The 27,736-nt window shown below is 47.1% G+C and overlaps 2 protein-coding genes across 5 annotated transcripts in view; one reads left to right on the plus strand and one right to left on the minus strand.

The window, feature by feature from the left end:
• Positions 1 to 251: 251 nt before the first annotated feature.
• Positions 252 to 17,161, minus strand: MED1 (mediator complex subunit 1). 2 transcript variants are annotated; one of them, XM_042787386.1, is made up of 18 exons: positions 16,967 to 17,161; positions 14,940 to 15,046; positions 14,057 to 14,135; positions 13,553 to 13,607; positions 13,292 to 13,424; positions 12,521 to 12,549; positions 12,046 to 12,117; positions 11,659 to 11,733; positions 10,980 to 11,053; positions 10,508 to 10,597; positions 9,656 to 9,767; positions 9,213 to 9,337; positions 8,883 to 9,001; positions 8,038 to 8,239; positions 7,720 to 7,815; positions 7,507 to 7,612; positions 6,514 to 6,654; positions 252 to 6,336 (listed from the first exon to the last, which is right to left on the minus strand). In XM_042787386.1, exons 1-18 carry the CDS (start codon positions 16,992 to 16,994, stop codon positions 3,405 to 3,407), a joined length of 4,575 nt encoding a protein of 1,524 aa, XP_042643320.1. In that variant the 5' UTR covers positions 16,995 to 17,161; the 3' UTR covers positions 252 to 3,404. The 2 variants fall into 2 exon arrangements, with proteins under 2 accessions (XP_042643320.1, XP_042643318.1); XM_042787384.1 differs by having other exon boundaries at positions 252 to 6,654.
• Positions 17,162 to 17,499: 338 nt separating this feature from the next.
• The window catches only part of CDK12 (cyclin dependent kinase 12), a 28,506-nt gene continuing 18,269 nt past the window's right edge, over positions 17,500 to 27,736 (plus strand). For all 3 annotated transcript variants that reach the window (XM_042787322.1, XM_042787323.1, XM_042787324.1), the window contains exons 1-2: positions 17,500 to 19,158; positions 25,343 to 26,227. In XM_042787322.1, coding sequence (XP_042643256.1) covers positions 18,107 to 19,158; positions 25,343 to 26,227 — 1,937 coding nt within the window. In that variant the 5' untranslated portion in view covers positions 17,500 to 18,106. The remainder of the gene's footprint in view (positions 19,159 to 25,342; positions 26,228 to 27,736) is intronic.

The following is a 27,736-nucleotide window of genomic DNA, read 5'->3' on the forward strand; positions in this document are numbered from 1 at the left end:
CGGCGGCTGTGGGCGCGCCACCCCCCCCCCCTCCCCCCCGGAGCCGCTGCGGGGATTGGGGGTCCCGGGGTGGTGGCGGTGGGGGGTGTCGTCCCCCCCCCCTCCGCTCGCTTCCGGGAGGCCGCAGAGCTCGACCAATCACGGGCCGCGCTGGCGGAGCGTCACGGTGATGTCATTCCCGCGGGAAAATCAAGCGTGGCGGGGATCCCCGCCGCCCCCCCACCCCCCCGCTTCCAGAGACCCGAGACGCCTTTGTACCAAAGAGATTTATTTGCATGTAAATAAACATGTTCTTTGCAATATTTCCAAAAAAGTTGAAAGTCCACTCTACATCCAAAAAGAATGCAAAAGGAGCTGGGGGTATTTACAAAAAAAAGCCAATTTCCAGACAGGTATTTACATCACGACCATTTAGGAAAGAACCATTTTCTTTTAATCTCCATGTACACTTCACCACCTGAGATTAAAAGGTTTGGCTTTATTTCGTTTACACCTTTTATCTTTCCAATACTGAAAGATGTAAAATAATTGTCGAGAATAAGCAAAAATATTTTAAAAATAAAACATTTGTCAGAGACCAAGCATTTACAGGTCAAAACGTCTGCGTAGTGGTGTACCTCATCTCAGCACGGCCATGGAAGCGGCTCCGGTCTCTTTCTCATGATTTGTATCACACAAAGGGGAAGAGGACAGCGCACCAAAATGGGGCGAAAAGCTTTAAAACTGGTGCCCCGCGGCCCGGGACTGGCGGCTCCGGCAGCGGCCGGGGGAGACTTTGTTCCCTCGATTTCTGTGGGCGACGGCGATGCCCACCTTCCGCAGGAGGAATTTAGGATATTGAACTTTGGTCTTGGGCGAGCAGAGAGGAAACGTGTGCAGCTCTTTCCTTTAAAATGCATTTTTTTTTGGTGTTAATTACGAAGCTGAACGGTATTTCCTTCCAACTTTTACTGCTGCGTAGCGGTAAAACACGACTCTGGTTAAGGACAAGTCCAGCAATCCGTCCCATGAAATCCCCAGCCCTGATTCAAGAGCGCTTCTTTTTGAAGGCTGTTTAAGCCTTCACACAACCCCGAACAGATCGAAGGGCTTTTGTAAAAGAAAACAACTTTCAAAAAAAAAAAAAAAAAGAGGGGCAGAAAGAAAAACAGATGACAACCTTCCGGAGTCTGCACAGGCGCCATCTCCGAGATGCAGCCGCGGTAGCAGGGTCTCGAGACAAATTCATCTGGCAGTGCATTTCTTACATCCTCTTCACAGACACCCCACAGTCAAAGGATTCTGATGCTGCGCAAGATAACGTCAATTGCTCCAGCTTTAGACTTTATTTACCGTTTTCCCATGATCTCAGCTCATGAGGATGGGAGCACTGGGGAGGGGGGAGTTACGGTACGCAGACAAGGAGCGAAGGGTGAAGGGTGGAAAATACAAGGGAGAGATCTCTAGAGCCTGGGGGGCCCGTGGAGAAATTCACGGCTCCCACATGCTGCAGGAGCCCTGGATTTAAGCTGAAGGCAGGAGGAAGAGTTGGAGAATCCCTGTAATTAACTGAATAGTCACCACCCTACTGAAAAAACATCGGCCTTGCTCCGGCTTTGAATGCGCCGGAAAAGAAACAGCTTGCCTGGGGTATCACTGGGGTCAGACCATAAACAGGATTGGAAATCTCTGTGGTTTAAAAGAAATTTAAATCCTTGATATCTTCTCAGATTGCATCCCCAAACGTGAAGTATAATCTCATCCCCCCCGTGGGAAATCCTGGCCTCCAGGAGCCAACAGCAAAATCCAACGGGAGCGGGATTCTGCTCGGGACGTAATTCAAAAGGAGATTTGTTTGCAGAACTCTTGATTTCCCACATTCCTCTTCAGTGAATCAGATTTAACTGCTTTTAAAAATAAAACACCCTCCTGAGTCTCTTTTCCTTTCAGGGACCACAAGATAAGACCGCAGAGGATGCCTGAGTCATGCTCTTAGTTCCAGCCAAAAGGGGAAAATCCATCTTTTAAGGAAATCGCCGCTTCTGCTGGAACTCCTATCCCAGATGAACCAGTCAGGGGCTGTTTTTCCAGCAGTGTCAGTGCTGACACCAGGACACGGCTGACTCACTGCCAGGCTAACACCTCCCAGAGAGAGAAGGCAATGCTTGGGTGCATTACCGCAATTACTATCCGAGAGGCGCGCTGCAAGTTAAAAAAAAAAAAAAAAAAAAGCAAAAACCCAAATGAAACCCTGAAGGGCTCAGCAACGGGAAGAGACTGAGAAAACAAGGCCCGTTTTTAAACCGTGAATGCACACGAGCTGTTCTATGGACACAAATGGAAGTGTTCGTAGTGGATAAATTAAGCACGGCTCTAAAGCGTTCGCAGGACTGGGGCGCGCGCGGCTTCCAGTCCATCGCTTGACAAATGCAGCACCAGGGGATTCGGGGGAAGCTCTGTTTGCTAAGGCTTCCGAGGAAGCAACGCTCAGATGCAGACAGCAGAGTCCCTTTGCAATTTAGATTTGCTCCAACGCGTGCCAGCATCTCACCAACTTCCCCAAAGCTACAGCGGCTGCACGGGGGCAGAGTCGCCCAAATCCACGCGCTCTACCCAAATTCCCACGTCCCTTCGGGCTCTGCATCCTCCAGTTACAACAGGTTGCGTGAAAATAAACAGCACAAGGCATTCGGATACGGACATAAATAAATAGCCAAAACGAAAGGGAAGTCAAACATAAGACAGCAATCCTTCATCACCGTGACCAGGAATAAACTGCTGGCACCCATCAGAACACAGTGCCCGATTCTGCGGAGCAGCTCGTATCAATCAGAGGAAGACAAAGCTCCTCAGCACCGCACTCCAACAGGCATTGAATGAAGAAATGCCACAAAAATAAATTAAAAAACGTTTTTGTTTTTTTTTTTTTTTGCTTTCAACCACCCTTTTAAAAAGAATAAAACCCAACCCTAAAACATGCCCTAAAATAATTAGTTTAAAACTTCCTAAATACAAAAGCAACTTGTTCTGAATGGGGAGGGGGGCAGAGGAACTCGGGCTCTCCCAGGACAGCCTGTTTCGGTTTGCACCAGTTTGGGGGCTGCTCCCACACTTACACACATACTTAGCTTTACACCCATTAACTCTAATGGGACCATTAATACTTATAAATTAAGAATGAGTGTAAGTGTCTGCGGGAGGAAGGCCACAGTCAGGAACCTGGCTTGCCGAACGAGCTGCTGGCACTCACACTTTCTGTTCGGACTTTGGAGATCCTTGGAAATACTTTTTTTTTTTTTTTTTTTTCTCTTCAAGCACACCCCGTAAAATCAGCGTGGCAGGTTTGCAACGAACGGTTCCTTTCTTTCAACCTCTAGGACCCGCAGGTCCTGCATACAGCTCATCTTTTAAAGACACTGAGAAAATTAATTGCCAATTAGAGCAACATCCATTAGATCATCATCTTCTTCCCCGATCAGAAACTCCGGGCTAGCCCGGGACGGTCGCTCAGCCGAAAGGATAGCGCTGCTCGTCATGGAGAGAGACTGCTCAGCCGAAATTGGGGACTTGGACCAGCTCTCTGGCTTCATGCTGTGAGATTTCTTCTTGTCACGGTCTTTATCCCGATCGCGATCTCTGTCCCGGTCTTTGTCTTTCACTTTTTTCTTTTCTTTTTTGTGCTTCTTATGTTTTTCTGAGCTATATTCAGGCAAAGGCCTAATGCCATCGTCAGAGCTGGGGCTGTTCTGGTAGGATTTCTCTGCTATGGAAGAGCCCGACTCACTCTCACTGTCTATGTTTTGGGGAGTGTATGCTGGTGACTTACTGTGGCTGGGAGAGCAGCGTTCGTGTTTTGGAGTAGATCCACTGATTAGAGGGGACCCATAGCTTTTGGAAGAAGCCATCTGAGGCCTTAGGCTATCCCCACCTCCTTCCCCAGGCTTCTGCAAAGTTACTTTGGCTTTAATGCTAGGGGAACCACCATCATGTTTGCTGATGATAATTTTGGCCACTCCAGTGCTTCCAACGTTTTTGGAATCTGAAGTCTTCTTGGAAGAGTCAACAGATCCTCCAGAAACAGAGACTTTAGATTTCTCTTTGTCACTCTTCTCACGTTTGCCCTGGAACTCACCTCCGGACATATTGTGTTTGGAGGACATAGTATGGCTTGAGGAATTGGAACTTGGCCCCATCTGTCCATCCATTGGGTCATCTCCACCAGGCCCGCTAGTGACAACCCCATGTTTAAGTTTGTCTATGACTGCAGTCAGAGATGGCTTCTTGTTTCTGCTTGGAGACTTGCCTTTGGAACTTCCATGCTGGTTTTGAGATGAAGACATGGAAGACCCACTAGATGAAAAGGAAGATGAAGAGGCTGTCGAAGAATTTGATGAAGGAGGTGGTTTCTGTGACATGGACCCAGAGGATCCCATTCCTGAAGACGATTTCATACTGGAGCTTGATCCAGTCCCAGACATGTGGGAGCCCCCAGAACCTGAACTGATAGGTGACTTTGCTTTAGATGATGGGGGAGTACCTGGGACAGGTTTCATGGGAGAAGCAAGCTTGTCAGAACCTCCCGAGGGTCTCGAATGAGATGGAGAGATGTTTGGTTTACTCATGGAAGGGTTCATAAGTGATGATGGCTTTCCTTGAGGTTTCATCTTGGTACTTCCAGACCCGCTGCTGAGGCCATGTTTGGTGATGGGGGAGGATCCAGGCTTTCCCACCGACTGAGCTGAGCTTTTGGACTGACCTGAACTTGAGCCGCCTTGGCTTGAGTAAAGGCTGCTGCTCATCTTCGAGCCAGAAGACCCTTCTGATTTGCTGCTTTTAATTTTGCCTGAGGTTGAAGAGGAGGAAGAAGAGGAGGAGGAGGAAGAATGGCTATGATGGCTTTTGCTGCTGGAGGAGGTGACAGAGCCGCTACTTGTATACTGGCCATGTGAAGACGGTTTGCCAACAGTCACTGTTCCTTTTGGGATCTGAATGGTTATTTTTGGAATAGGAGGAGTAGCTACACCGGGAGGAGTCTGAGATCTGCCTGAACTCCCAGGAGATTTGGACCCACCCGTGCTTGCTGGTGGCGTGAAAGGCCTGTTTGATGAACTGTGAGATGGAGATTTCCCATCTGTCTCCTGCTTCTTCCGCTTTGGAAGTTTCTCTTTACTTTTGCCATCACTGGATGGCGTCCGGCTGCGCTTCCCTGGCTTCCCGTCTATCCCAGGACCTGCCATGTTACTTCCAGAACCATTGCCTTCCTTTACCCGTTTCTGAGACTTTTCTTTTCCTAAATCCCCTGTATTCAGTAAAGGGCTCTGACCTCCGCTGTGATGCTCCATGATGTCAGAGGACCCCAGTGCTTTGCTTGCTGCTGCAATAATACTAAAATCTACCGTATCGGACTGATTGCTCCCCTTAAATTTGTTTTCCCCCCCATCAGCCCCCAAGACTTGCACCCCCAAAGGAGGGAGAGCCTGGGACGCATAGCCCTTGAAATCATCTGTGTCTCCACTCTGACTACTCTCATCAAAGTACTCCTCCCCAAAGCCACTTTGACTCTGACTGTTCAGCAAGTCAGGGTTGAAATCTACTCCATCTGGGAAAAAATGGTTTGAAGAATCGCTGTTGGGGCTCACAGCAGCGTCTGCTATCAGGTCTGCTGGATCTGTGTATGGGTTCTCGCTATTGTTCGTCTGAAAAACATCTGGGTCAAAGAGGGCACTTTGTGAATGTCCTGAACTAGAAGAGTCTCTTACTGGAGTACCAATGGGTGGACAGTCCTCATTAGTGGTGGGCAGCTTGGAAGCCTCCTCGGCTATATCTGAAAGGATATCAGTGACATCGGCTCCGATGCTGTCCGAACTAGACAGTCGAACCATTCTCTGAATACTGGGCTGCGAGTGAGGTATAGGCTGCGGGTATGTAGTAGGAGGAGTGCTGCATTGGCTGGGTGCTGGAGTAATATGAGGGGTGTCCAGGGTATCTGCAGTCATGTTGACATCAAAAATGGGATTCTGGGAGTCAACATCCATTGAAAAGAGCTCCCTCTGGAAATCATCCTCAGTCTGATGCTTGGGCTTGTCGGCCGGCATGCGGGATTTTTTTTTCTTTTGCTTATTCCCCCCAGGGCCCATTTCCATTCTGGGGGAGCCAGAGGAAGAGTTCTGCCTTTCGAGAGGGCTGCTCCCATACAGAGTGGAGAAATCCTGAGGGGCATTCTCTTTAAGAAGGTTCATGAGCATGGGGTGGTTCTTGGTGTTGCTTGCTGGTGAGGATACTGGTGGTGGTGTGTGATGGGGAGGGGTTGGACTTGAGCCAATGGTAGACCCCACATTCCCTGTGATCTGCAACAAACTAGTGAGAATAGGGTTCTGAGACACTTTGCTGAAGTCCTCCCCATGGCCCACCGAGTCATGCCTCTCTTTCATGCTTATGCTCATGTTAAACAAAGTAGTGATGGGCCCCCCAGGAAAAGTGTTTGTTGGGGTAGTGGTACCACTCATTGGGTTGCTGCCTGTGGTCATGCCATACCCTGGGCTGCTGGCTGGGGGAAGATTTTTCTTCACCATATCTTCTACTGTCTCTGCAATGAGGGACAAGGCTGGTGTGTCTGCTTGAATCGTTTCTGCTTTTCTACGAATTGCTCTCATGGTGACAGGAATGGACATACACCTACAAGACATAAGACAAAGGGTTTAGCATGCATTTTGCTGCCCTGTAGCAAGGTTCACTGAAGACGTTTTAACAACTTCATCAGACATAAAGCAAGCAGTATGGCTCTTGGGCACAAGAGAGCAACAGGTGCAGGCACTGTAAATGCCCTCCTGTTCTGCTTGTATTTACACTTATCCCATCACGTTTGTCTAGCCACGAGACAACTGTGCCTTTATGCATTGCCCTGCAAGCACAAAGGGAGAATTAATCAATCAATTAACTCTAATAACTAATAACTGACAGATCATGATCTTGTAGTAAAAGCACAGAACGCAACCTGGGTTGTTACTCATTCTGCCAGAAAACACCTTTGCCTAAGCCTGGCAAATCTAATTTCCTGCAACCCTGTAAAAATCTATGATAGTGCCACATTCTGCTCGAGGACAAGCCTCTAATGTTCTGAAAGAAAAAACTGCTATTCTCGCTCAAAAGGTCTGTGCTGTGCCCTGCTAACACTCTGCGGTGTTCTGAACGGTGGCTGGGGCAGAGGAACCTTGATAAAAGGCCTGGGTAAATGATGAACTGCAGGGGAGCTCTTCCATATTTTACAAGCCTTAACAAGCAACCAACTGCAGGGGAAGGCATTTACAGGCAGGCACCTCGGACACGCACTCAAAACCAAGCAGCTGTGGCTCAACGCCCAGAATGGAATTTTCAAGAGGGCTCCAAGCTTTCCTCTCTTCCCAACAACCACTACCAAAACTCACCCACAGACAGAATGGCTCCAAAACTGCCAGGATAAACAACAGATAGGCACAGAGTTCATCTATATGGTTTGGAGTGCAGGGAGGCACAAAAAATCCAGCTTACCTTTGAACAACTTTGGCAATGAAATCATCTGTACAGATAAGAGCATCGGAGAGCCCTTTGTACAGCTTACAGTTCACATGAGTGGAGTCTTGCACATCCATTACCACTAAAAGAGAGAAGGTGTTTGGAAGAGATCAAGATCCTGGCTACAGTGAAAAAAAACCCTGCCTGCCTTCCCATAAACACGCTCGTGCTTTTACCAAGCCCACTTACCACACACCAGGGAGTCATTCACAGGATGCTGGAAGGATACACTAAAACAGGAGTCAGAGAGAGGACAAACTTCAAACTGCAGGATCCCCGGAGAATCTGAAAGTCATGGGAAGTGTTAAATTAGGGAATACAGGAGACAAACCAGAGGCACCAGCTCAATACCCCCATACAGAAGGAAAAAAAAAAAAATAAAGGGGCAGGGTGGCGAAAAAAGAAAAGAAAAGCAGCATAGGCCTCATTTCTTACTCCTACAGCTGGGAAAATTACCCAGGGTTTCTTATTACCCACACATGATATGCCACTTGATGCAGTACCCACCTTCTTTCAAAACTGTTCGCTTGACGCAGCTGCCGATCAGAGTGTTGTACGCCACCTGATGCCGGATCAAATTGAGGATGAGAGGAACCCGCCCAGGGTGCTGGAAGGCGATTTTACTAATCAGAGTTCCTTGAAGACTTCTTCCATCTGGGAGAGGAGCATCTTTGTTCAGAAAGTAACAGTGCTGCTGTCCTGGAAGAGCCTGACAAACAATTCCTGCTTTACTCCAATTACTGCTGGGTACAAGGCAATAACAGACATCCAGGAAGGAAAGAGCAGGCCCCAGACCCAAGTGACGCCAAGCCCCCTTTCTGGCTGAAAATGGCAAGCAAATAAGATGCTTTCCTTCCAAGCTGAACAAGCAAAACACAATTTTGGCTCCGCAGGAGTAGTACTGCCAAACAGTACTCAGCGTCCCCCTTAAACCAGTTTCATACAGTACAGCATCCCTTCTGAGGAAGGGAGAAATCCTCTGAAGTCAACGGGAGATCTATCGTTGACAAATTTAAGAACTAAGATTTCTCCCAAAGTGATGCGATTCATTCAGCCACACGTCACAGTCCGAACAAGAGGAAGGGACAGAACTTGGGAAGGCTCAAGTCCCATACCCCTACTGTCATCCCTGCAGCTGCACTTCAACAACAATACATTTTTCATTTTCTAATTCTCCTAATTACTGTGGTCATGTCTGTATCTGAACTCTAATCCCTGGATAGCACAGCTTTTGCCTATGAATAAATGCTGTACCATTTTCCTTTATCCTACTTGAAAGATACCTGAAAGAGCTGGAAAACCCCAACTGGTCATCTACAAGTGTAACGCCCTGGCTGTAACAACATACTTACTGCATAGAAGCGCATATTGTGGTTTAAAGGTAGAGGATCAGCCTCCTTGGATAATTCAAACTGTGTGATCAACTCATACAAAGGTACAAACGTCGGTGACGTATCGAACAATGGAATACCTGAGGGAAGATAGCAGAGAATGATAGCACCGGGGAGCCAGGAAGAGATCGTGGGGCAGAGAAGGTGTTACTATCTAGTAAAAGAAACTTACCCAGGCTTTACCGAAAATAGCACAAAACTTTGAGCAACTTTTCTGGCACACTTTAAAAATCAGCAGCAATTTATTAATAAAAACCTAGGGAGTATCTGTCTGACCGATCCGCAACCCACCTGTGCAGCCCTGAAGTTTCTGAATGAAAGCTCGAGACACTGGAATGGGACGAGGGAATTTCAGGAAGAAACAAGCTGGTAAATCCACACTGTTGGCACTGGTGATTGACGAGAAAGACGGCGTTCTGAAATATCGGGTTAACACGAGATCTTATTAAATGTAGGGCATCACTCTGGCTTCTGCTATGAGCACCAGACATACCATTTACTGTTTGCTCAAACACAAGCAAATTGTTATACGTTCTGGAAAATTAAGACACCCCTCAGAAGCACGTCACACGCCTGAAACACGTATTTCTTGGCTTAAAGACAACAGATGAGTGCTTTGGATAACGCTGTGACGTCATGTAGTCATGTCTCTGACTTCAACAGAGGACTCAGTGTTGAATTTGCACTTAAACAAGGCTGCTGAGAAAGGCCTGGCAGGCACGTCCTTCGCTTACCCTTTGCTGTCAACTGGATGAGAGCCCATAATCAGTGGTGCAATTGGAAGTTTGTACATCGCCATGGTTCCCTCAACTGTCACCGACACATTCATACCCAAAGACCGAGGAACTGCAAGAGGAGGCAAGAAAATAAACCAACAACACACACTGATGGAAAAAAAAAAAAACAATGCAAGTTTTATGAATTAAATATCACTATGGTAGAAATATCTTACTTCCTCTACAAGACACAGTTTTCAGCGTTCACCTTTATCCCTAAATGGACTACAGCCAAACTAGTTATGCTAGCTAATGCTCTGTTTCCTCTTGCAAGGTAGACCAATAGCATAATACTTAAAATATTTTCCAAATACATTTGCAAGTTTGTAATATGCTCTTTACACAGCTAAACAAACAATGGTTTTGGACAATTTCATGCTCTTCTTTCCCACGACCAGACTCAATTTTAATTGGTGGATTTGTCATTTTAGTGAGAGACAGATGTCTGTGTACATGCAGAAAAAAATAATCTTCCAGTAAGATGGCAGACACTTAAGTATTCCCACAATAAAATAAATCCCAAGTTAATGATGAAATTCGCCCTAAGGAAAAAGGCTCTGTCTGCAGACCATCACCCTGTCACCCCTGGTAGCAGTCCAGTTCAACTCCAGAACAGCCACGAGGTTTGAGAAGATGGGCAACCGAGCCAGCAAGTGCACAGGGGCTTATCAAACCCGTGTCCTCTGTAAGCCAACCTACGACTTTCCTCTATTACAGAGTCACAGCAGAGGGGAGCTAAACTGTTGAAGTTCTGCTTTCTTCTCTCCTTCAAGCAGTAGTAGTCCACACCAGCTTCTGAAGCCAACCTACCATTGTTCTCATGCAAAATAACGGAGGCTCCAGTGCCATCTTCAAATAAATCATAGGGCGAGACATAATACTTGAGATTCATCAGAAGACCTGTGGAAGAGAAGCTTTTGAACAGGCATCCTGACGATGCAAGTTAACCCGATCATTATTAACCCCTGTCACCACACAATACTTGCACTGTAACAGCACATGCTGTGCAGAGCTGCTGGTGAACCTTGAAAGAATTGTTTCTCTGCTGTCAAAGACACAGGCATGGCCATCTGCCATAAAACTACCGTGTGCAGCTTTGTAAAGAAAAGCTGGCTTTCTGGATCACGTGGGACTTACAAATACTCAACCACCTTGTCCCACTGTCAGTTTGATCAGCATTTTCCATTACTGCAATCAGTTAACGTGAAGCTAACGTCCATAAAGGGGACCCTGAACAAAGTAATTTTTATTCTTTTCTTTTTTAAGTGTTAATCAAATATACCTCCGCTCCTGGGGGTGAGATAGCCAACACTGCCATGAAGAATCTTGTCGAGGGGATTTGCATTGGTGGCTTGCCTGCAAGAGAGGCAATCACAGGTCTGTAACAAGCCGGAGCCATACCCGAAGCCAAAATTCATGTGCTGATGGCAGTCTAAGATTTTAGCTCAAAACACACGCTTATTGGTCACGCAGAGGTAGCGATCCTAAACTGCACACTGTTATGGGCAAAACAAAAGCTACTTTACTCTCTACAGCATGGATCCACTGCATCTTCAGCAGTGAAAAATGGTCAAATGTTTCTCAATTTCTTACTGTATCAATTTCTTTCTATCCCAGCCAAAACCAGCACAAACACGCTACCATTAATCCATCTAGTTACAAACTTTCTACCTTTCAGACTTTATCTCAGTTAAATTCTGCAGTTAAAAAGGAACTGCTCAGAAAGCTCCGATTTCTCTCTATATATATATGTATACACACACCATTCATTCCCCTGCTAGCACAGGCCTTCTATAGCCTCAGCATTGTACTTCTTAGCAATAATGTCAGACTATACAGGCACTGATGTGACACGTCCTGGATATACAACACTTGGCATGATCAGAATCAGCCAACATGATGCGGCGTTATTAAGTAAAAACAAACCAACAACAAACAACAATCCATACAGATGTCCTTACCAATACATCCCTGCCATTTTTGAGAGATCCAGCTCTAAGGACTGCAGAGCTAAGTACATTTTAGTTTTAAGTTTGCTGGGGAAACAAACAAACAAAAAACATAAGAAAAATTGAAAAGAACTGTGCAATGAAATCCAATTCACAACTGCTGGCTGACCAGCTGCAGTACTTGCCATCAGATCGAGCATTTAGAAATTGTAACTCTTCATTCTGCATTCCCACATCACATTAAATCCTCCCTACCCACTGTGTGCACACGCAAGCCATGGTGATGAAGTCAGTAGGATCACACACAATGAAAATTTAAGCACAGAACTAAAGGCTTGTGGATTTGTTTAACTTTACATATGTGGTTGTAAGTAAATATAATACATATTCTAGACTTACTTGTCTCCTGGCAACTTATACAGATTCACAAGTCCCCTTAGATGCTTTGAAAATTCATCAAAATTTTTCTCTCTGAAAGGAAGAGGGAGAAAAAGTAACATATTCAGATTTGTAGCAGATAAGGCTTTGTTTTAAATTCAATTAATACAAACACTATTATACAACTAGTAATACAAACACTAAGTCACTTGAGTAAATACTTTTGCTACATGAAAGCTACAAAAAGTGTTCTTTAAATGACCCAGCTTTAACAATTCTGATGAATGCTGTGCTGTGGCTTCAAGGATACCATGCACAGCAGTCAGAATCAGAAGTATCTGAACCAAGGCCAGAAAATCCCCTGGAGAAGTAGAGAGCCTTTATGGGGAAGGAACATTTGTGAAATATTTTGCATTTCCAGACATAAAATAGCATCAGATCAATACTGCAAAGAGAAGCCTGTCAGAAAATGCTACAAACAACTCACGTTGCTCACCTCAGATGCTGTACCAATTCTGGACAACTCTGAAAAGGAAAGAACATAGAACGATATCAATGTCGAATGCAGCAATTTCAGTCTTTGTGCAGCACAGCAACTGTAAAATATTAGGACAGTAAAATTTCTGAGCATCAGCTTTTCATGAGAAGCAACACAATGCTCACAACTACACACATTGCTATGGTTCTAGTTCTGCTCCTCAACCCCCTCTGGGACAAATTCAAGCAACACTCTTCCCTCTTAAATGACTGATTTGAAATAAACTTTTCAAGTTGTGAAGCCTTAGGTTGAAAACCTATGATCTTATAGAGAGATGTTAAAAATGGTCTGTTTTCAGAAGACTGGCTAGGTCAATGTAGGGAAAGACTGTAAAGTCATTTTCTTTCAGCATTCCATGTTTTAGTATTTTCCATTCACAGATCTAAGTTTTGTAAGATTAATTTCCCCACCCTTCCTCCAGAAATAAAATTCTCAGAAACACAGCGGTAACTTCCTCAAATAATCTTGCCAGTTATAAAACCACTCAAAAAGAGAGACCATCAGTAAAACGGTCCTTGCACGTGTACACTACATCGATCAGATTAACCCCCAAAAATGGACTACTCCATGGAGGCTTTTACTTTCCACTAGAACAAGCAGCAAAGGGGTAACGCTAGGTCTACGTGAACATTAAATATAATCCATTTGCTCTGCTCAAACAAAAGGGACCCAAAATGGCAGTTCCAAAAACACAAAGGCATTACCCTCATATTTGTCAGTAATACATACCACGGGGTTTTCTCCATGGTGAGCCACCTTGACATCACAGAGCAGCCCTGCAGGATCTAACTGGACTTCCACATAGAACATGTCTGAAGTGATGTAACATTCAGTGCCATTTGCACTAAGGTGAGATCCAAGGCTTACATACAAAACAAAACAAAAATTGCTATGAGGTGCACACAAAAAACAATCAAACCAGCAGCGAGATTGCGATGTGTACAGATAAACAGGAAAAGCCTTTGATGTAAAATAAAGGAGAGGACCTACCCATTTTGTCTAGCTATGGACTCTAAGCGATCTGTCATGGCAGGCAGAGAAGATACTAGATGGAGAGAGCAAAAAACAAGGATTAGTGAAATGATTTGACATTTCCGTAGGAATAAGACATCAGCATTAAATCCGATGTCAACTAGTTACTCTCTCCCATGTCTGCTCACACCTTCACACGCGAAACATTATCTGTACTCAAAATATAGGCAAAACAATTTGCATAGAGAAAACCAAATGTCCTCAGAACTGCAAATAGAGAATGGATTTTCTTCTGCAAGAGGAATTCAGGTACAGGCATTTACAACAAAGTGACACAGGCAATCCCGAGTGGTGCTGCCCGGCACTGAGCTGAGCGTGCTTATGTAAATGTGAGCACACACGCACTAGGAACGCAGTGAGACACGTGCCTGCAACATCCTTGCCTGCTTTTACAATCTGGAGTATTTCCGTAGCGTATCACTGTTAAGCAGCTTGTAAAGTGCACACACAGAATGTACCAACCTTTTAACGCTTTCTGCAATGTCTCCAAACAGCTCACCAGATGTTGGTGCCCCCCAGAGTTCATCACAACTCGCTTTTCCTTAGTCAGAAAGAAGAAAAAAAACCATCCTTTTTCTGTATCACTCAGTAAGAAGGTATTATTGCAACATTTGATCAGTCAAGTGAGGTTTATTTAGGTAATTAAAAGCAGATTAGATTTCATCCCCAAATTACATCCTCAGTATGTTTTGGAAGCAGGTAACAAAAGTAGGGTTGGAATTGATTTATTTTCTTTTAAGCAACTCGCTCATCTGGAAGAACAGACTGTAGTAACTTTTTAATAGGCATAAGCTAAGAGTTATATAAGAGACAACAGAAAAATAATGAGACAGGCAAATTTTTAACATCAAAATATATGCCGAAGCCTTTGATGTCGCTCTCTCCTGTCTCCTGCTCCTCCTTCCCCCCACCCAGAGATCAATATTTCAAACCCCTGTTTGACTAAGTCAGCGCCAAGTTTTGAGTATCGCTGAACGGGGAGAGCAAGTTGCTTTACAAAACGCAACATCCCGAAACAGCAAGTGGCAGAACAGTTTGGGCTTCTCAGCACTGGCTGAAACCACACGTTTGACCCTTTTCCTGGCGCCGAGCTGACAACTGCCCCGTGTCAAGTGGGCTGTCGAGGGGGAGGCTGTAATTAAGGCAAAGGCTCACGAGACAGAGAGGGTACGGCCTCCCCTGCACGCTGCGGGATGTGACAACCAGCACGCCTCAACAACACTGGCCCAGGAGGAAGGCAAGGCTTGAACAAAAGGGAAAGCACTTTGCAGAGATCTAACAAACCAACAGCAAAATTATTAGCAAACTTCAGAAACCCTCCTGCTGAGATCCCAACAATTCTCACCATGACTTGACGGACTAACTTCATGGTTTCTGTCCAAGGTCTGTTTTGGTTGTACTTTGCATGGAGTCTTTCTAAGAGGGTACTCATCTTATTCAGCTTCTCTGTTTCTGCAGACAGGGGAGTATTCAGAAGAAAGAACAAGACAATATTTGAAGTTTTACAAATAAAACAGCTTGGCAGTTGTAATGAAAACACTTTACACCTTTAAGCTAAACAGGATTTCAAAAAACTTATTTACTGCGGATTTATCTCTGCGACCTAGACCTTAAGGTTAAGCAAATGTTAAAGATATATCACAAGCCATCAAAACCTAAAGGACCATAAAATGCCTACAGGCCTGTTGGGAAAAGCCCAGCTCCTATTCTACATGGTCTGTGAGTAACATGGGCCCACCAGATCAAGTTCTGGCATGACAGGAGTATATCAGGGCACAGTTTGAAGATACAATGGCATGGTCTAAAGATGAAGCTTCCTGGGACAGGAAACAGCTAGAGTAGAAAACATTCTATTAAAGAAGAGAGGTTAAGCTTCGTTTCCTAGATTCCCCTTCACTGTTCACTCTTCCAACTCAGCATCCTCTTGTACAATAAAGACCTTTGCGGACTCTTCCATCACCGGAAACCCCAACCAAATCAGTCCAATTGCCAGTTGTCACCAATTCTCTGATCAGGCACACTCCTACCTCACACTAGCTTGAAACCTGAGGGCTGGTGTCTCCCCAGTGCTGGTCCAGAGCCAGGGCACAGCCCCGTCCACTGCGAGATAATGAAGCAGTAGATGACTGGAAGGGTCATGGATCTCCACCTGCCTAGAACCTACTCAGCCTTTACAAAACACTTATATCTCACAGGCTCCCTGCTACTACCTGTGGTTCTACAAGCTGACTTCTGTATATTTTAGAAAGTTTCACTGTTATGAATAATGTCCCTCCAATGAGAAAAAAGGAGGAATACAGGATTTTTGACTAAGTAAAAAACCTATTGTTGGACGGTTTAGCTAAAAAAGTTTCAAGATTAAATGGTTCATTTTTTCCCTATCTAGTCAGACATATGCACAAGGAAAACACAGGTGTCAGGAGCACTATAATTTTGGGGTTTCTTGTTAAGACACAGCTTTTTCTACACTTGCATTTGTCAAAAAATCCTAGCGGACATCACTGCCAAAATAAATCCTGTCACTGGCACTCGTGGGTCCAAGGCAAACAGATGTCTATGACATTTTAACTGCCACAGCATGCAACCCTGGAAGCCCTCACCTGCAAAATGTCAAGGGTTTGTTTTCATTACTGATGCACGTACAGTTCACGGACCTAACACTGACCCCACTAAATCCAAGCGTCAGGAATAAATGAATGTTTGTTAGATGTTTTCAGGCACTTTATACCTCTCAGCTAGGTTAGAATCACAGAGTGGTTGAGGCTGGAAGGGACCCCTGGACATCAACCTGGTCCAAGTTCCCTGCCCAAGCCAGGAAATGTCCAGATGGCTTCGGGACATTTCCAAAGATGGAGACTCCACCACACCTCTGGAAGCCTTCTAAGTGAAAAAGTGTTTCCTGATTCTCAGGTGGAGCTTCCTACCTTTCCGTGTGAGCCCATGGCCTCTGGTTCACCCCCAAAATGAGCCAGGCTCCCTCTGCGTTACCTCATCCCTCCAGGTATTTCTGTACATTGATCAGACCCCGCTAAGCCAAAGGACAGGGAGCTTCCTGCCAAATCTCAGCAAAGTTGGATCCTCAGGGGAATATTCGACTTTATTTCCTTCCAAAACCGAACCACCCCACAGCCAGCACCAAGCCCCAGAGGCCCGGCCGGGGGAGCGAGTCACGGCGCCGGAGAAGCTGCCCCCGGCCGCGGGATGCCCCCCCCCCCCCCCCCGCCGGGCCACTGCCCGTCCACTGCTTTTCGGGGAGACCACCGCGCCGGTGCCTCGGAGCCGCCGGGCCCCCCCCCCCCCCAACGCCGCCCGTCCCCTCACGGGGCCGGCGGGAAGCCCGAGCGCCCGCCGCGCCCCTCCGGCGGCACTCACCCTCGGCGCCGCCCGGCGCCGCCTTCATGCCGCGGGCGGGGACGGGGCGGCCCGCGACGGGCCGGCGTCACGTCGGGGCGGGAGCGGGGCTGCGGGAGGACGGGGACGGGGACGGGGACGGGGACGGGGACAGCCGCGGCCGGGCCGCTGCGCTCCGGCCTCACACGGCGGCGGCCGCCGCCATCCCTCCGGCCGCGGCTGCGCCCCCCCCCCGCCCTCTCGCGAGACAGTGGGCGGATCTCGCGAGAGGGCGGGCGGAGCGGGCGGGGCGCGAGGCGGCAGGCTCCGCCCCCCTCCTTCCCCTCAGCCCTCCCCGCTGCCGCCCAGCGCGGCGGCTGGCGGGAAGCGGCCGCGCCGCCACCGCCCGTTACCGGCCGCGGGCAGCCCCGGGGCAGGCCGGGCGGCCGTGGAATCGCGGGCCGCGACAACCGGCGGCGCCCCCGTGACGATTGGTTGAGGGGGCGGGGGAAGCGGCCCCTGTAAAGTTTCACGCGGCGGCGGCGCGGCTCTCGCGAGAGGACGGGCGCGGGGTGTTGTTCCCCCCCCCCCCCCCCCCCCACACTTTTCCCCTCCGCGAGGTCTCGCGGGATCGGGCGGGCGGTGGGGCGGAGGCGCTCTCGCGAGAGGCGGGCAGGTCTCGCGAGAGTTGGCGGGTCGCCCCCCCTTGGACGCGGAGCCGTTTCGCTTTGGGAAGTGAGCGGGGGGCGGCGGCGGGCCGGGGGGTGCGGGCGGCGGCGGAGCCCCCTGGGCCCTTCCGCCTGAGGGACCGGCGAGGCGGGGCCCGGGACGCCCGGTGCTGAGGGAACGGGGAGGGATCGCGGGCCCAGGCCCCGCCTTCCCGGGGCGCCCCCGCGGCGGCGCTGCCCTCCGGGCCTGGGCCCCTCGGATGAGGCGGTGAGGCCGGTGCCCTTTCCCCTCCCCTCCCGGTTCCTGCCACCCCCCGCTTCCGCCTCCTCCGGGGCCTCCAGGCGCCGCGGGGCCGCGCTCCCTGCCCCGCTCCCCATGTAGGAGGGGGTGTTGGCGGCAGGGAGGGCTGAGGCCGGGGTGAATGGTGCGAGGAGCGGGGCGCTGAGGAAGTTTGAAGTTTGGGGGTTTTGGAGGATTGCCCCCCTCCCCTCTCTCGAGCACAGTGGAGGAGGAATGCCAAATCCGGAGAGACATGGGGGCAAGAAGGATGGGGGCGGCGGGGGGTCCTTGCAGCACGCGCCTGGCAGCGGGAGTTCGAACAGCAAGGAGAGGCACCGGCTGGCCTCCAGGCACAAGAGGCATAAGTCCAGGCACTCCAAGGAGTCGCCGCTGGCAGCCCAGGAGACGGCGGCACCCTTGGGCGCGATGATCAAGCCGCTGGTGGAGTATGATGACATCAGTTCGGATTCGGATACCTTCTCGGATGATGTGGCCCTCAAGCTGGACAGGAGGGAGAACGAGGAGAGGAAAGCGGACAGGAGCGAGAGGATACAGAAGCACCGGCACCACCAGCACAAACGCATTCGTGAGCTGATGAAGAGCAAACAGGCGGAAAAAGAGAGGAAGTTAGAAAAGAGCCTGGAGGCATCCAGCAGGTCCGGGTCCGCCAAGGAGAGAATATCGGGATCCTCCAAGAGACTCCTCGAAAGCGAGGAGCACCCCAAGTCGCTGTCCTCAAAGAGTAGCAACAAGGAGTCCCGGTCGGCCAAAGCGCACAAGGAGAAATCCAGGAAGGATCGGGAGCTCAAGTCCAGCCACAAAGAGCGCAGTAAAAGCCATCGGAAAAGGGATGCTCCAAAAAGTTACAAAACAATTGACAGTCCGAAGCGGAAATCCAGAAGTCCTCACAGAAAATGGTCTGACAGCCCTAAATTGGACGACAGCCCCTCAGGAGCCTCCTACATCCAGGAGTACGACCTCAGCCCTCCCCGCTCTCACACATCCAGTAACTATGATCCCTACAGGAAGAGCCCCGGCGGCTCCTCACGCCGGCAGTCCATCAGCCCACCCTACAAGGAGCCCGTGGCTTACCAGTCGAACACGCGCTCGCCCAGCCCTTACAGCCGGCGGCAGAGGTCCATAAGCCCCTATAACAGGAGGCGCTCCTCAAGCTACGAGAGAGGCAGCGGCTCGTACAGCGGGAGGTCGCCGAGCCCTTACGGCCGACGGCGCTCGAGCAGCCCTTTCGCCACGAAGCGGTCTGTGAGCCGAAGCCCCATCGCCAGGTACGTGCTCTCCGCGTGGCTTTCCTTGCCCTGGGGAATGGGGAAGTGTCTGGGGGGGGGGGGGGGTGGTTGGGGTGGCCCTGGGCACGGGAGGGGTTAAACCCCCTTCCTCATCTTGGTGGGGCCAGTGGTGCTGGTGGCCTAACTTGGCTGCAGGGTGGTTTGTGTGGAATTGCTTCGGCTGGGTTCATGGCAATTCCCTTTAAAATGGTGTTCACACTTTGGGAAACACCTCCCGGAGTGGAGGTAAGCAGCGTCCATGTTGGCTCTCAGCGGCCTAGGGCTGACTGAGCTCCTGGGATTAAATTACACCCACCTCTGGAGGTGGCCCCCGCAGAAGGGCCGAGGCTGCTGGCGAGGGTTGTGCTCTGGAGGGAGACGGAGCCGCTCGGCTCCTGGTGTGGGATCTGATGCGCTTCCCTGGCGAGAAGTTCAGCCGGGGAGAATGTTTTCATCTCTTTCTGGAAGCCTTTACCTGTTTACTCATTGTGGGAACTTGATCACAGTTTTCGGGTGGGTTGCTTGTTTGGAGTGTATTTTGCTCTTTCTGAACTGACTTGTCTTTTCTCTTCCCTTGAATTAGATGACCACATGTAAACTCCATCTTCCTACCCTAAACTTTTATTTTCTCAGTACTAGAGTTTCTTGCTTCCATTCCGAAATTGGGGCATTCTGGAAGGGCAAGTAGGAACCAGCTATATTCTGGTTTAATTATAATTTTCTCTTTTTTTCTTTAGTAGTAACCTTGCTACAGAAGGAAACTGTTATTTGAAGGTAGTTCTGTGTGTTTTATTTCAGATGTTCATTAATCATCCTGTTACACTCACAAATACATAGTCTGATGTTGATTCTTTTTTTCAAGCTTCAGCTTATGTTAAGTGAGTTTCCAGTTGTCACCATGGGTGCTGTGGAGTTTTGGTTGTAGCTCCATGGCAATTAAGATGTGACCTGGAATGTAATAGCTATAGAAATGCTCTGCGCTGTGTTAGCTGTACTGCATCCTCTGATCCAAACAGGAGCTGCGAGCGAAGAGGCTGCCTCCAGAAAGCATTTATGTGATCAGCAGTTCCCAATTCCGGGGCTTTTGGAATTTGGCCTTTGTTACTAGAGCTCTTCTCTTTACTTCAGGGATACTGTCTTCCATAGTGAGCTTGAAATAGTGCCTTTGTCCTTGCTGTGAGAGAGGTGTGTTGGGTTTTTTGGAAGCCATTACGTAAAATCTACTTACTCTGCTGTGATTTTGCATAGTGAAAATTTCCTTCAGGCTGATTCTCCGCTGCCCTCTTTTCTCTGTGTACACCTGAGAGGTTCTGAGGGGTAGTCCTTGATGTTTTTCTGCTCCCTCCCCTCAATCCTTTTTGCCCTGGTGGCACTGCTCTTACATGTTACTTGCTAATACTTTTGGCAGCGTAAAAATGCAGTAGTAGAAGACGTGTTTATACTTCATAATACAATTGTGTATTATGGCACCCGTTGAATGTCCATATCCAGCCCTAACCAGGGAGGAACCATGAGGAAACTGGAGTCATATACAAAGAGGCATGTTTTTTCCCCCCCAGGTTACTCCACTTCCCAGAAGAAGCTGAAGCTTATTCTTTTTGTAAGTGGCTAGTTGATTCTGACTTGAGAAATCAGGCAGTTATCTCCGCCTGATCTTAATTATGGGAGCAACTTTGAAGCACTTTGTGCTGTTTCCCTGAACTTACATACCCATGTAAGAAACTTTTTAAGGGCATCTTTGACTCACTGGCAAAATGCTAGACCCCAAACCAAAATGGATTCCAAAGGTTACTTAGTGCTTACGTTTGTCTTGTTCTGAATTCTGACTTCAATTGATAACCTACTACTCTCTTTTCTGGGCAGGTAACTTACTGATGGTGTGATGTTCTTTTAAAGCAAAACAAAAAATCTGGATTGTGCCTTCAGAAAACATCTACCTGAAGTGATCCTAGTAAAAGGACAGAGGGACTCTCATGTTGTTTTCCATATGTTAGACAAATTGTAAGTTGTAATTCATTGTTGGTTTTGCTTCCCTGAACTTGCAAGCCTGTACGGTGAGGCACATGGTGCAAGTTTATGGTCAAATGCCTGCTCCAGAAGCCAAAGGTGGGGCTGCCCCTCTGCTGATGGCTGTTGGGGAGCTCACCTGAAGGAGTGGATGGGCTGAGCTGTCCTCGCCAGCTTCACTGTAGCCAGCTTTGGTTGATTGCTGCAGACCAGGGGGTAAATGGAGGCAGCTGACTTTGCACCAGAGTAGCCAGGGAGTGACTATGTGAGCTCTTCTTTTGGCTCCTGTGGAGGGGCAGGAACAGGTTGGGAGAGAAAACATCTTTAACTGGCACACTCGCTTAGGCAGTGAACATCTGACTGTGGCTTAAATTCTTCAGAGGAGGTAACACAGGCTTTTCTAGGACATGGAGTTATTTCCACTGACTGACAATACGGTTAGGTGGGGATTTTTTAGTGCATTCTGTGTTTTATTTAATCTCCACGTCCAAAATACAGCATTAGGAAACTGCACCAGTGTGCTGTGGTGATTGGAGAAACTACAGAATGTTTGCATTTCAAATAGCTGTGCAAAACAACATGCTTTCAATTTATGAGGAAATGAGGATGATTTGGTCAGTAGGGAAAATAACAGATGTGGCTTGCCATTCCTTATAGCAACTGTTGTCATTGCAGCTAAAACTAGAAAAAGAAATTCCAGAGTCCTTCAGCATGCTGAAGGTGGGTTGTGCTCTGTGCTAAGTATAGCAGCTAAGTGTGAGTGTGTGCACGTGCTGTAGTAGTGGCCACTGGTACGCAGATCCTTGCCACGGCAAAAGGTCATTGGGCATTCATAAATAAGAAACGTTGGCCTTCTATTCGAGCTTGTTTCCTGAGCAGTTCGAGCACGGGGCATGTGGTCAGGCTTCCCAGATACTAGTTTCTACTGTACTCTTAACTTCTGTTGTGGCTTGAAGCAGGTAAAATATTTTAACGTCTGTAGATGTTCCTAGGAGTTTGTATAGTGGTAATGTGGAAGTGTGTAGATGTGGGGCTTTGTTCTGCCAGCTGATTCAGGGTCACCTCTGCTAACGACTATTAGCCGGGGTCATTTTCAGCAGGAGGAAGTCAGGAGGGTTCTAGCATTCCCTCCTCCAAAGACTGTTCTAATCTTGATTGTATCAGTTAAATTAATTTAATAATGCTTTTTTATTTGAGTTTTTAGATGAGCCATCATCTCTGACTTCTTTGTGTTAGTTCAGTCATCACGGTTAGTATCTTGTATTTCCAGTTTCCAGTGCTAGAGACAAGGTATTTTTTAACCCCAGAGCATTTTTATCCAGAAAAAGAACTGCCTGTGAGCCTGAATTGCCCCCACCCATCTCTGATAATCTCAGCAATGTAAGCAAGGTGTAGAGAGTTGCCTTAATATACGTTAAGTGTGAAAGGGGAGTAAAAGTGCTAACTAACTGATGGCAGGTAAAGCCATGGAAAGATCATTCTGGAGAACAGAAAGAGTGTTTTCAGAAAGCAAAATCTGCCTGTGCATCTTCTGTCTTATTGCATCTTTTTTGAGATATCCAGCAGTGCTAAAAGCAAGTGTTGCTGTGGAAGATGGCCCCTCAGCAAGCGCTGCAGTGGTGTTGGGGCTGTTGATGGCCTAGTGATAGGAGATAGGGTTTGCTGTAGCGTGGTCTGTTACTGGTTGTGTTGATAGAGCTGGGAAAGCAGACAAGCTTCTGGATGCGGTGCCTTTTTCACGTCTGACAAAGAAGCCATAAACACCAAGCTGGAAAACAGGCTTAGAAACAGCAGCTCTTTGTATAATAACTGTAGGTAATTATCATTAGACAACCGAAGAGAAAAAGCGTGAGTGCTGCCTGTGGAGCGGGGAAGACTACTGGGGGGGGAGTAAGTGAATTCATTCCTGGTGGATCAGAGGAGCACGTATATTTGCTGGTGGAAGGTCAGGGAGTCATCCCCAGCCCTTGGAAGCGCTGGTTCTGCGGTGCAGCTTCTTCTGCAGCAGCCCTTGTGCAAGGGGGTCCCATCTGTGTGCCCCGGCACTTCCTCCAGCATTACCTTACCTTTGCTTGTGTCCATGCAGGTGTCCTCGGTGGCTGCACTATTAAAAGTAAGGTAAAATTGGACTTTTGGAGAAGTTTACTTTCAATCAGATCTCCTGGGTGATCTTGTTGAGAATGTTGCTCTGCACCCAGTTGCATTGGAGTAACTGTTGGGAGTTAATCCTGGGGAAGGATGGGAGACAGGGAGCAGGAAACTGAGTATTGCAGCATCTTAAACAATCTATCCTGAAAGAATTGTAATAGGGAATGCCAACCCCAAAACTATTTGTGGTTGCAGTAAACTACATCCTACAGAATTCATTAGGAATGTTTTCCTTAGCCTGCAAATGTCTTTGAGCGTAGTGAAAACGTAACAGCTTTTTCAGCTTCTGGCAACTCTGCGCTGGGATGCAGCAGGTGAACTGCTATCCAAGTGATAAACGGCGTCCGAGACCGTTAATTCAGTAAGCAGAAACCTCGGAAAAAGAGACAATCCTGAAGCGGCATTCCCATCACAGAATGCTGTGTTGAAGAGAAAAATAGCTGAGCAACTTCAGATGCCACTTTTTCTCCTTCTGGTTGTATATTTATTTGACAAGTCTCAAGGTAAGAACTACCTACAGCCGTAGCGTTCTTTGACCACTGTTAGCTCAAGGTTTGGGGTTGTACTAGTGCGAGGGCAGGATGCTTGTGCTTGGAATAGCAAGGGAAGAGGGTTCAGGTAAACTCCACGCCGCCGTGCAGCGAGACCCTTCGCCTCCCGTGCAGTCACAGCTCTGTCCACCCTTGAAGGTGCTGGTGGTGTCTAGCGAGGAACTTTGCATTAGTCCGTCTCAGTTCTTCAGTTTATTTTCCAAAAGTTTGTTGGCTCAGGATGATATTAACTTGTGGAGCGCTGTGAATGGTTTAGACCTTGTTAATTACATTCTGAGTATGGTTACAAGTGAGCCAGCATCTACTGTGTTTAAACCTGCTTGCTATTAGGTGTTTTTATAACTACTGTGGAACTGTTTTGAGAGAATCCCATATTTTCAAAACTAGACATGTTCTGTGTAATAAATCATGGAGTAAAAATAAACTTTGACCTTAGCCTCTCTTATAGTATTCATCGGATCCAATCTCAAAATTTTCCTCATTTTCCTCTTGGCTCACACAGCTTCTGAACCCATCAGAGCCTACCACACATACAGTTAAAGTATGCTGTCTCAACCTGCAAAGTCCTACTTCCTCCTCAAGTGGATGAAACAATTCCGTCTTGTCGGTTATTTTGATGTACCAGTTCCATTTTATTTTTTAATCTTGTTTCCACACCAGTCTCCAGTGACCTTGTGGTTACTGCTGCCTTCTGACTAGGTTTGCCCTGCGCTTGCCATGCGTACCCTGACAGTGTGAGGTGCTTCCTGCCTTGCTTGTTGCTTGTATCACAACAAAGATTTTCAGTGTGGTTTTCTATTTTTGCATATATACCTAATTTAGAGCCCATTTGTTGTAGACGAAGTCTGAGACCCTCTGGACAAGCCTGAAACAGAATTAAAATTCCTGGGTGGGTTTGTTGTTTTTTGGGGTTTTTTTTTGGTTTGGTTTGGGTTTGTTTTGTTTTGTTTTTTTTTTTTTTCCTTCTCCTGAATCACAATATGCAAATTTGAGCTCTGATGATAGTAAAGGAACCAGGGGAAAAATCAGCTTGAAGTGGGATGTTTCCTGAGGCGGCATTCCCATGAGGACAGCCATATTTTATCCGTTGTTTCCTTTAAAGTTGTACATAATTACTGTGAAAGATTTGTAAACTGCCAGCTCATCCTCTCAGCTGAAGTCTTCTGTTGAGTGTGTGCATCTGTGATCTCATCTTTACCTTGAGGCTTGTCCAATCTTGATCCTTCGTTTCTGTCTTAACAGTATGATTGTGAGGGTAGTCCTGACACTGGAAGGCTGGACGATGACCGGACACTTGTACTTAGTCAAGAAACTCGTTTCAGTAGCTTTAGTCTCTCCTGACAGGTATTACAGACTCTCTGAACTTAGTTGACAAATAATGGACTCAAACTATTATCAGAGAGAGCTGTTGATGTTGGTGAGTAGCTCAGAGGTTGAGATGCTTCGTTTCATTTATCTCCTCCCTGTTCTCTCCACAGGAAGTCTGTGAAGTCCCGAAGCCGAAGTCCTGGGTATTCAAGACACTCGTCATCTCACAGTAAAAAGCAGAGGTCTGGGTCACGCAGTCGCCATTCCAGTATATCACCGACAAGGCTACCACTGAACTCCAGTCTGGGGGCAGAACTCAGCAGGAAGAAAAAGGAGCGAGCGGCAGCGGCAGCAGCTGCAGCCAAGGTGGATGGGAAGGAGGCAAAGGGCTCGCCTGTTTTCCTGTCTCGAAAGGAGAACAGCTTAGCTGAACTTAAGGAGTCTGGAACAGAATCTAAAAAGGCCATCAAAACTGTTAAATCTGAAAAATCATCTTCAGATACCGAATTAGTTAATTTACTGTATACGAATGCAGAGACTAAAGCCCCTGCAGAGACAACAAAAATCAAGGCAGAGGAGAACTCTGAGAGGAAACATCCTGTTCCAGTTAGAGATTCAAAACAGACGGGAACAAAAGACTTGAAGCCTGTAGCAGTGGTAGAGGACCTCCTATCTCCAAAAGAGACAGACACAGCAGAGAAGGAGATTCCACCCCCACTACCCTCAATAAAATCACCTCCTCCACCTCTGCCGACAACCACACCACCACCTCCAACTCCACCGTTGCCGCCTTTGCCTCCGTCACCTGCTGTTCCACCTTTGCCACCATCCCAACTGACTCCCGTTCAGGTCCCTACTTCAGCCCCAACGTCTTTGCCATCTTCTTCCCACCCAAGGACGTCTACTTTATCCTCTCAGGTGAACTCTCAGTCCTCTGTCCAAGTCGCTACAAAAACACAAGTGTCTGTGACGGCTGCTATCCCACACCTGAAAACTTCAACGTTGCCTCCGCTTCCGCTCCCCCCTATTTTAGTTGGGGAAGATGACTTGGATAGGTAAGGTCACACAAGAGCATCCCATTTGCATTTAAAAACAAAACATTGAGATAACCGGGTTCTTTCGGTTAGTTTGGTAGTTACTAGCTTATCCTGCAGAGCACACCGAGGACTATGCCGCTGGTATAAATGCATTACTGCACAGCCATTCCTGGTTTTGGCCTTGTCAGGTTTATGTGGAGAGTTTTATGATCCTGTGCAGGTAGTTACATCTTACCTCAGTGAGAAAGAGAGGTTTAGCTGTGGTTCTAATGCTGGTTAGTAAAAGTTTCGCATCGCTCTTTGTTCATATTTATTACAGTAATGAAAGATGGATCTGGAATTATGCATCCCTTTGTGTTGCAGCCATTTGCACCGGCTTATTTGGAAATTGCTTTTTTTGTTTAATTCCTCCAAAATCTGTACTCAAGGAACAGGAAAGATCTTAACAGTTCCAATACAAGAACACAAACCAGAATTATTTCTGTTCCAAATTCATCAACCATGCTGGCCATGGCTATATATAAAAAAATGACATTGGTTTAACTTAAGTATTGTCTTAATTATTGAATAATAAATCCAATTCTTATTGCTTAAGAAGTAGGTATTGTTTGTTCCAAACAGTTTGAAAATGAAAGAGTGAAACCACACCTACTTCAACTTTCCATTTTCTATAATTTCTAATCAAAACATGCAGACTTAATTCTGTCCTGTAATTGTAGCTCTCGATGCTCTGGGTTTGGCTGGTAGTGGTCTTGGCTTCTAATGCGAACTGTCTGAACAATCTTACTGTGGGATTTTCTTTTGGTGGGGGGGAAGAAGGGAAAGGAACAGAATATCCAAAATGGAGATGAAGAAGAAAAAGAATTTTTTTTCCCTTTTGTAGCTGTTAGTATGTTGTAGGGCTGTTGACATAAGGTCATCACAGATACATTTTTTTTTTTTTCTACTTGATCTGCTTAGCCTGTAGTTCCCTAACAACTTCTGTATCTCTCCAAGCATCGCTAAAGATGTGCTAGGTATCTCATTGGTTAGTAAAGCATGTTTTTTTAATGACTAGTGTGTTACACGATAGTTATGACTTGATATAATTACCCCGTGGTTTAAGTGAACACAGTGTGTTACATACTCCAATTCATTTAATTGATTTTCATGGTTTGGCCTGGTATCTATGTAAATTAGCGTAATGTTGTCACTGCGATCAACATAAAAGTTAGGCTTGTGCATGTTTATGTTGCCCTTCGTAAGCTCTGTAATGCTGTTCAGCAAATACCTATTTAGTTTAAATGTGTCTGTGATAAGCAGTAGCTTTCAACAGATTGCAGATTTTTCTCAACTCAAATGCCAATCTAAGCAAGATTTTGCTGCTCTGATCCCTTATTTCCAAACACAGAAATTGTCCTGCAAGTACTGTATTTTATTTTTTCAGTCGTTCACACCTAGAGTTCCTTTTTTTACCACCCAGGTGTGACTTAGTTTTGTAAAAGTGTGTTTTATCTCTGCCATCACTATGAACTTAGTTAGGAACGG

This window comes from Tyto alba, unplaced genomic scaffold (assembly GCF_018691265.1).
Source record: "Tyto alba isolate M040663 unplaced genomic scaffold, T.alba_DEE_v4.0 Super-Scaffold_12, whole genome shotgun sequence".
Taxonomy (NCBI): Eukaryota; Metazoa; Chordata; class Aves; order Strigiformes; family Tytonidae; genus Tyto; species Tyto alba.